The following is a 9,694-nucleotide window of genomic DNA, read 5'->3' on the forward strand; positions in this document are numbered from 1 at the left end:
TTTACTTTTAAAATTAAAATTAAACAGAAATGAAGCAAACACTTGGTCGTGCTTGTCGTGTGGCACCTTTTTAATGAATATTAGCATTCTATTAGATAGAATGCATTAATCAGGGTGAATAAAATTTGAGCTTGTAGTAATATATTTCCTGTGTGAGGCTATCGTTTTTTAGGAGGCCAAATTTTGTGTTGCACACTTTAGACTTGCTATTAGGGACTTGTCTTGATTATTTTCTGGTAAAATTATGTTGCTTCCACATGATGTATTTAGACACTCAAACCCCCATACCCCATGTATGGTTAAAACGGACAATCTTTTTTCTTTCTCTTTTTACCGTACTAAAGAATGGGCATAATAAAAATTGATGTGAAAAAATAATTTTCATTTTGCTTGTACATATAAGGGTATTGTTTTAGTTTATGAAACTTTTATAGAATATTAAATTATGAAAATGTAATTTTGAGAGTGGGAAAGAGTAAATGATTTGATAGGTGACAAGTTATGTTTTCCACAGTATTTCTAAAAGACTTTCAAATATGTTGCTTTTAGTGGCAAAGATTCATAGAAAATATAGTCAAGAGTTACTTAGATTATTGAAAAGTTGTATCAGATTTGTTAAGACATGCATGTAAATGTATTCTATTTTTTTAATTGTTTGATATATATATATATATATATATATATAATTATGCTAGTGTTTTGCGTCAGTTATTTTAGAGAGTTATACCATGTCTTGATGAAGCCTTTCAGTCTTAATTTCCCTTTACCAACTTGATTTTCTTTGTTGTTTAAGATGGTGCTAGTTCAACCACAGTCGCTGAGAACAACATTCAGAGCATTTCTGAAAAACTTGAGGTAATTTATTACTCTGTCACACACACACATATATAAGAAAGTAAATGAAGCATATAGTTAGACGTAAATCTCTATGTTCTTTTAAATAAATATATTACAAAGTAAATGATAAAAATCAAACTATGGGAAATTTGAAAGTACTTATGTGCTCGTATTTTATATAGCTTAGAACAATAAAAATCATAGATCTCATAATAAGTATACAGTCAATATTTTTATGCAACTCTTTCTATATTTTGTTTAGTAGCTTTTAAATTTATGATATATATTAATAGCATTTAAACGTAAATATATATATATATATATATATATATATATATATATATATATATATATATAAACCAAGTGGGTTGGTGTAGTGGTTCAACACTTAATCCTTTAAGCAAGTGGTTGGGGGTTCGAATCCCAACTCTTGCGAATAGAGAAAAGTCATTGGCCAGCCCCCTACCGCTTATTGTGCTGACCGTGGGGCGAGAGATTAGTCTCACAACTGTCAGCTGTGGGGATACCTTGGTCAAGACAAAAAAAAAACGTAAATATATAGTTCTCTCATAAACTTCGTCCAAAGAGGTTAATTTTTTTTACTATATTTATAAATTTCTAATATTTCTTAATTTTTCTTCTCATTTTTTTTTGGTGCAAAAGAGAGAACTTTTCTTCTCATTATGAACATCAATATGCAGAGAAATAATTCAAGATATAATCTTGGAAAACTTCTCCATGCACCCAACTAAGTTGTGTCCTCTTATAATTGATCAAAAAAATTTAGTAACATAATTCTTATGTCATGACAGATTAAAATGAGTTTTAAATTTGTGACTTTTTTTTTTTTTTTTTGAAACTAGTTTTAAATTTGTGACTTAGAAAGAGAGAACAATATAACTCTTAATTAAGGAAAACGTGAAAAAAACTTCCCTAAAATCTTTTATTTATTTATTTATGTTATAGACATTTTATCTATATTTGTTAATATGATCATGTGTTACTTGTCAATATTTCAAACTAATATATATTTCTTGGGTAAATTTTGTTTAGGATCAACAGGAGTTTCACAGCTTAGACAACATCCGAGGTGAATTATTTTTATACCTCAAATATCATTATTTGCATGTATATATTATTTATGCAATTTTAAAATTGCTTAGATATATGTTTTAGATTTTATCCTAAAACTTTTCCATTTTTGAAATCTTACATCCACGAAGAAGAAACTTTCTTTCATTAATTCAAACATATGATAAGACTTTAAACTCTCTATCATGCCTCACCATACGCAGAGCACTCTCTTTTATTTCCCCTCTAAAGCTTAGCCTACTAGTTTACCAGACGTTCGACTCATCTCCTTTTGCACTTTATTTAAAGACGGAGGAAATGGAAATATGCAAGTGGCCCTTAGCTAAGGTGATGAAATAAATGTCATTTGGAGGTTGGTGTGGCTAGGGGCGGAGACAAAAATTTATCTCTAGCGAGGCTAAGATTGAATATCATAAAAAAAGCTAAGCATCACCAATAATACAGATGTGTGTGTGGAGGAAGGAGATGAGAGACATTCACATTTTTATGATAGTAATGTGAAAGGAAGTGAAATGAGAGAATTAACGAGATTAGAATAGTGAAAAAATGGGGTAATGTTTCATCCACACCTCTCTTTTGAGGTGGAGAGGTGGAATGATGAGAGAGATAGGAAAAAAAGAAAAAGTAAGAGAGAGAAAATATGAGATGTGATAGATGATAAGATGAGAGAGATAGAAATAAAAAGAGGTGGAAATTGAGTGTTTAAAAAATGAGGTGTGTATATATCATTACTCGAAAAAATGAGAGATATAATATGTAATATGTGATAGAAAATTCAAAAAGACATAAAAATAAAAATGCGTGAAAATGTGATCAAGAAAAGAAATTTGTAAATGAATTATTACCTTTTTATTTGCGTATTGCTCTTATTTTAGAAGTTGAAGTGAATGCAAATTATCACTCTTTATTTAAATCTTTTCATATTTGAAAAACGTTTAAAAAAAACGTTACAATTTATTAGTTTAAAATATTTTACGGTTTATTTAAAAATTAATTCCATTTTTTATTAGAGCAAATACTAACTTTAAAATTTAAAGTAGAGTAACACTTTAATGGTGATTGGGCATTGTAGGGGTATAGGGCACCGTTTTAAAAAATAGTTAAAAACAATATAGTAATATAAGATAGGTACATAGACTCTAAAAAATAATACAAAAGCTTTTTGTTTCCACTTCACAAATGAAATGATCGAGTATGTAAAAAAATAGTTGAAACTTTCTCTTATTCTAATAAAATGAGTATGACATATTATATAAAAATGAAAATTATGGGAGCTTGGAGGTGCTAGGCCTTGGTAAGCACCCCTATAGCTCTGCCATTGGGTGTGGCGCGTAAAATACAAGAATACATGTAACAATAAACAGTAATTTGGGATGTAATAAAAAGAGTTTTGACATCTTAATGATGTAATTCATATATTTAATTATTAAGAAAAGAAAACTAATATTTGGAGAGAGGAAAACCAAGAGATCATGAGAGAGAGAAAGTAGAGAGAGGAGGCAGGGCGGGAGCGAGTGGCAAACAAGAAACACCGGGCACCAGGGAGGATCACTTCTTACTACTTCTATCAGTTTCCTGATTCTCATGGGGAGAAAGATATGTGGGGGATTGTTCAGAGATGGGGTAGAGTGTGAGAAATTTTCATTCCTTTGAAGAGGGATAGAGCAGGGTTCAGGTTTGGCTTCGTAAGGTTCCTTGATGTTAGGGAACCTAGAAGCCTGGATATGAAGCTAGACCAGATTTACATTGGTGAGGTGAAACTTTTTGTCAATCCACCACGTTTCAGTAAATATGACTCAGGCTTCATGCATGAGAAATATGCTATCAGAAAGGGGGCCACAGAAGGAACTTCCTTCGTCGGTGCTAGAAAAGTTGAGGGCTTCTAACTAAAAGAACCTACAAACAAGTTCTGGAGTCAGGCTCGGGTTCGATAGGAAAAGAATAGCTAGTGGCTGAGGCTAAAAAGTCCCGAAAGCTCTGGAGAATTAAGGCAACATGGTTCTCTGTGCATGAGGAAGTCCTACTTCAGGAAGGGAAGGTTGAGACGTGATTGTAGAGGAGTTTAGTGGGACTTGGAGAAAATTGACTCTCTACAAGACTACTTCTTTCTAGAAGGCTTTAAATCTAGTTAAGTGAGATAAGTGGGAGATAACTGGGTTCTTCTCTCCAGTGAGGAAAATGCTCCCCTGCCAGAAATCCTTAAAGAGGCAAAGGAGTGGAAGGAAGAGGTTTTTGAAGACGTTCGTCCCTGAAGTCCTTTCTTGTTCCCATCTCTAGGATCACCTAGATACGATGTGAAGGGCTACCCTTTCATATGTGGAGTTAGGACAGTTTTCAACAATTAGTGTCAAAGTTTGGAACTTTAGTGGTCATTGATGAGGATACTATTTCTTTTAACAGATTCTCCTGGGCAAGGCTAAGAGTCAGAACAACCTCTGATGATAAGATTTCCCTTTTTAAAACAATATCTTGAAATGCTCTTTTTTCAAGATAATATTTTTTTGAAGAAGCTTGCTCTGCTATGGGAACAAGTTGATAATATTTAAGCCAGAGGAAGAAGAGGATTCAGATTATGGGAGTTGGGCCCAGAAAGGGATGGAGTTGGATCCTAGTGTTTCCGATGAGGATTCAGAGGAATGGATTAGCGGCGCCGGAGTACAGAACGAGCCTTGGTCGAAGTTGGTAAGCGCTGATGACGTAATCATGCAACAAATCGATGGAGATGGTACAAAGGAATTAATGGCAAAACATACAACACTACCTACGACTCTAGATGTGTCCGACAGCCACCAACCCTTGTGTCAGTGTTTGGCTGATTTTGTAAAGGTTTTTGGTAAGGTGGATTCGAGGCAAATCAATAGAGTTGACCTTATCCCCTTTAAGGTAGGAGCCAATGACAATTCTTCGGAGGTGGGCACCCGCTAGTCTCCTTGTGGGGAGACCGCAGGCCTTGCACGTGAGCCCCTTGTTGATGCAAACCCAATTCAAGTGCCTTCTGTTCTTGGGCCAGAACTCTTGGTGTCTACTGGTCCTTTTACACAACCTGGAGCGGCCCATCTTGCTTTATGCTCTACTGATAGTCCAGAGCCTTCAGTGGTGGGTGAAATATAGGATCCTGACCTCTACCTGTTGAGCAAACATAAGCCAATAGATTCTTCAGTGGTTCAAACGAAAGCTATAACGAGTAGAGAGAAATGATATGTTCGAGATGCAGATAAGGTTCTCCGAGCAGGTGATTAAAAGCATGTAGAAGGACTTACTCGTGAGGATGGCACTGGTGATGATTCCTCGGTTGTCTTGGGGACAAAGGCAAGGCATGTTGCGTATCTACCGGCGACGGAAGGGAGTGCCAACCCAGGAAGCCAATTCGTGGAGGATTTTGCAATTCTAATGGGGAAACCAGGTGTCCTGCAATTCAACCTTCAAGTGTGTCTGATTCCTCTATGAGTGGGTCTCGAGGAGCTGTTAGGAGTGCTACACATAGGAAACATGTCCGTCATTTTTTGCATTCCTATAGTAACTGTTTACCAGATTCTGGAATTCGTAACTGTTTCCCAGATTCTGGAATTCGTAACTGTAACAACTTGTCCTGGCTGAGAGACGAGCTTAAGGAAGCAACCAAACTCGAGGAGTTAGGTAAATCTTTGGGCATGAACCTGCAAGGCTGTGAAGAGAATTTAATGAAAGAGCTGATGGATTTAGAAAAGAGAGACATTGTTGAATATGCCAAGAAATCAGACCAAGGTCGAGGAGGGAGATAATCTAGTGAACTATGAAGATTCTAAGCTTCAATGTGAGGGGTTTGGGGGAAGGGCGAAAAGAAGGGCGGTCAAGAGTTTAGTCACTTTTGAGGATGTGGATATGCTGCCAGTCCAAGAAACAAATTCTAATTGGGTCAATAACTCTTTTTGTATGTTAATTTGGGGAGATGATGGGATGGAGTGAAGGGAAATTGTGGTGGTGAATAAAGTAGGGGGAATTATCAGTGTTTGGAAGGGCAATGTTTTCACTGTAGAAGAAGTTTTCTCTTGTGACGAGTTCCTTCGGCTTAGGGGCAAGTGGAAGGGTATCTCTTGCTTCATAGTGAATGTGTATTCTCCTTCTGCAATAGGAGAGAAGATGCGATTATGGGGAGATTTTGAAATTGAGGTTTGGGGATCATATTTGGTGCCTAGCGAGGGATTTTAATGCCATTAGAAGCTTGAAGGAAAAGAAGGGGGTTCAATCAGAATGGGGGAATGTAGCATGGGTGAAGTGGGAGAGAGTGTGTAGACCAAAGGGGAAAGGGGGTTAGGCATTAAAGATGTGGAAGTGTTCACCAAAGCCCTGCTAGCTAAATGGAGGTGGTGGTTTTTGAAGGAACAAGGAAGATTGTGGGCTAGAGTTCTAAACTCTAAGTATGGGTGTTTTGACCGGAGTTATGAGATGAGGATTACGGGTAGGGAGTTCACATGGTGGTGGGATCTCTATAACATCTATAATGGGGGAGGGGGATTGGCTCGATCATAATGTTAGACGTAGAGTGGGGGAAGGAGTAAATAAACTTTTTTGGCATGATAAGTGGGGAAGGAAGATGAACCCCTGAAGAATTGCTTTAAAAGACTCTTTGATGTGTCTGACCAACAATCTAACACAATTAGAGACATGGAGGAGTGGGTTGAGGGGGTTTGGATTTGGAGGCTTCATTGGAGGGTATAGTTGTTTGTTTGGGAGAATTAGTGGCTGGAGAAGTTGATGCAAGCTTTGCCCAACTCGCTACCAAAACATGGTATTAGTGATCTGTGGCGTTGGGGGACTCTTCAGACGGTTCTTTCACAGTTAAATCTGCCTATGAAGTCCAATGTGATCAAAGGTCTTTGGGTAGTTGTGAGGTGTTTGAGAAGCTCTAGAAAATTGCTGCACCAGCCAATGTGTTAGCATTCATTTGGCGGGTCTTAGTGGGTCTGATTCAAACAAAATTTAATCTTATGAAGAGAAACATCATTTCTGTGGGGCTTGATTGCATTTGTGCTTTGTGCCAAGACAAAATAGAAAGTATAAACCATTTCCTCTTTTCTTGTAAGTTTGCTTGGAATTTTTGGTCGAAATGCTACTGCAGGCTGGGGGTTCATACAAGTTTTCAGGAGGATGCTAACTCACATTTTCTACATGGACATGTACGTGTTGGACAATAAATTCAAGGAAGGGTGGTGGACAGTTTGGGCTGCAACCATATGGTCCATATGGTTACAAAGAAATGATGTGATCTTTAATTCTGGGGCTATTGATGTGGAGAAGGTGATGGACCTAATTATATTCAGGTCTTGGAAATGGTTGAAATGTAAGAAGAAGAATTTCATATACTCCTCCTGAGATTGGTCTTTGAATCCACACATTTGCTTGGCAGTGGGCGTTAATTGGAACTAACAGATGGGGGAATCTTCTTTTGGGTTTGCTACTCTCGTGACCATGCTCTTGTTGATGTTGGTTTCCGTTTTGCTGCTACGTGCCTAACTCAAACAGCCTATATCAGTTGTTATGGAAGCACAATTTCAAGGGTGGTTTTGGCTTGGAATTTGGTACTTGAATTTCCCTGGCTTCGTTGGTGTTTTGGTCCTTGTGTCGGTTGTGACCTTGGAGTTATTGATTTTTTCATCCTAGTTGCCTTTTGCCCCTCGCGTGTCTACTGCTGAGGCTTTTCTTTGGGCTGCTCTGATGCTTCTTTTTTCCTTATGTTCTGTTTTTATGTTTCTCTCCCCGTTTCTTTGGGCTTCTCTGATGCTTCTTTTTTCCTTTTTTGTTCTGTTTCTATGTTTCTCTGCCTGTATCTTTGTACTGAGGGTTGTGACATCCCTTTAAGTGCTGTACTATTCTTTAATTTATTTTGACAATCCAAAAAAAAAATCTAAAAATAATGCGTGCGTGTGAATTTTTTTTATGTTAGTTATACAAATATTCTTCAATATACCCTTTACCCTACATCAGCTGTGATTCAAACTATTTAAAAGATCATTAATTTAGATTAGTAAGAGGTTTGGGAGAATATGAAATTGGTACCTAAGGTTTTGCAATGCATTGTACTCTACATAAAAAGCACACGTATCATATAAATTATACTATAAAGTCATTATTAAACTTAATTTTCTTTATTGTTGAAGGTGGTGCTTCTTCAAAAGACGCAGCCAACATCATTGGTGAAAGTAATTTTGGAGAAGTAACATCTACTCCATCAAAAGGGACTACAAGACGGGGAAAATCAAAAGCTAGACCAAAATCTGTCTGTGACTATTTTTTATTTTAAATGCAACACATTTTCCTTTTCTACTTGTGTTTAATATACGTTAATTACATGCAAGGAACCTTATATTTTGGATGTTCTGCTCTAATAGGTTTTTTTTTTTTTTTTGGTCAAATGCTCTAATAGGTTAAAAGTGGAGTCAAAGCAAATAAAAGGCCTAAACAAGGACAGGCTAGCCCATTTTACAAGCCAACCAAGCCTCGCCATTTCATTGGTTACATTATTTGCAAGGAATATAATGGAGTAAGATTTTTGGGAACTGTTGCTTCCTACAGCCCCAAAAAGAAACTGCTGAAAGTAAGTTTTGTACATTTTTTGTTTTTGTTTTCCTCAAGTTACATTCATATTATACCAATAAGGCCAAATCTTGCTCATTAGCATCATAATTTGTGATCCTCACAACTTTAGTTAACCTGAGACCATAGCTGGTTACTATCTTGTAAATCATTTTATGATGTCAACTTATTATACCGTAATTGAATGAACGAAGTTGTTTATTAATAATTATTTTGGTGTAGATTGAGTACGAAGATGGCAGGGCAGAATATTTGAAGCAAAATGAGGTTGTGAAATATACGGCAACGGATGAAGATATAGAAGAGGGTAAAAAAAGATGTCCATCAAGGTATATATGTTTAAAATAAAATTACAATAAAAAACATATAATACAGTGTATGATTTTAAACCTTTTAGAGGTAGACCTTGCTTGTTTGAAATTATATTGGATATCTTTGTATCTATGTATTACATTACTAATATTAATATTGGTCTTTTTATTTCTTTTATAGGTATATTTTTATTTTTTTTTTCATGAATTATGTTCTACTGTAGTAATAACTCTCCGAATACTTCTTTCAGGCAGAAGAAAAGGGGAAAAATCAGGAAAGGCTCAATAGTATGAAGACATCTATGCAAATGGAGGAAGAAACCTAGCTTCTTAGAAGCATTTATATCCTAAAACTTCCATTCGATGATTGTCTATGTGTAAGCTATCCTTAATCGCTGTATGTTGTAGTTTGCCTCAAATGATGGCAAAAACTTGGTAAACTGGTGCTACTTTCCAAGACTTGATTTAAAATTGTTATGGAACTTAGATTTCTTTATACTTGTGCTTATGGTGGGAGTTGACTTTCAAGGAAGTTAAGGCTTGTATTAATTAAGCATATATCATTTGAAGGATTGGACTCAGAATGTAAGACTTGTGATTAAGTAAGGGAAACAAACTTGATTAATCTTTCGGTTTAGTGCTTTGATGCTTGTTGGTAAGATCTTTTGTGTGGCTTTGTATGATGTATTTAATCCAATGGATTCGATTGTTAAGATCGAAGTTAGTTTCCCACACATTTCATTATGTGAGTTGCCAAAAAATTCGGTTACGCCTCGAAAACGACGCGTTGTTGCCTAGAACGAGATTTATAGATGAATTAATTGTTTGAGAAGAAATTAAATATTTTCCTTATTACGATAATGTACTCGTAATTTGGTGAG

At 36.0% G+C, this 9,694-nt stretch overlaps 1 protein-coding gene across 1 annotated transcript; it reads left to right on the forward strand.

The window, feature by feature from the left end:
* The first annotated feature begins 3,368 nt into the window (after nucleotides 1–3,368).
* On the forward strand, nucleotides 3,369–9,418 carry LOC130729244 (uncharacterized). The gene is made up of 4 exons (XM_057580920.1): nucleotides 3,369–8,185; nucleotides 8,333–8,503; nucleotides 8,725–8,831; nucleotides 9,065–9,418. Exons 1-4 carry the CDS (start codon nucleotides 7,979–7,981, stop codon nucleotides 9,105–9,107), a joined length of 528 nt encoding a protein of 175 aa, XP_057436903.1. The 5' UTR covers nucleotides 3,369–7,978; the 3' UTR covers nucleotides 9,108–9,418.
* Nucleotides 9,419–9,694: the final 276 nt, after the last annotated feature.

This window comes from Lotus japonicus, chromosome 1 (assembly GCF_012489685.1).
Source record: "Lotus japonicus ecotype B-129 chromosome 1, LjGifu_v1.2".
Lineage (NCBI taxonomy): Eukaryota > Viridiplantae > Streptophyta > Magnoliopsida > Fabales > Fabaceae > Lotus > Lotus japonicus.

Bases quoted from the DNA above. Each gene is read 5' to 3' on its own strand.
- LOC130729244 (XM_057580920.1), top strand. From the start codon at position 7,979: ATGCATTGTACTCTACATAAAAAGCACACGTATCATATAAATTATACT. The intron at 8,186-8,332 runs GTCTGTGACTAT...ATGCTCTAATAG, and splicing joins CAAAAGCTAGACCAAAATCT to GTTAAAAGTGGAGTCAAAGC. The intron at 8,832-9,064 runs GTATATATGTTT...TACTTCTTTCAG, and splicing joins AAAAAAAGATGTCCATCAAG to GCAGAAGAAAAGGGGAAAAA.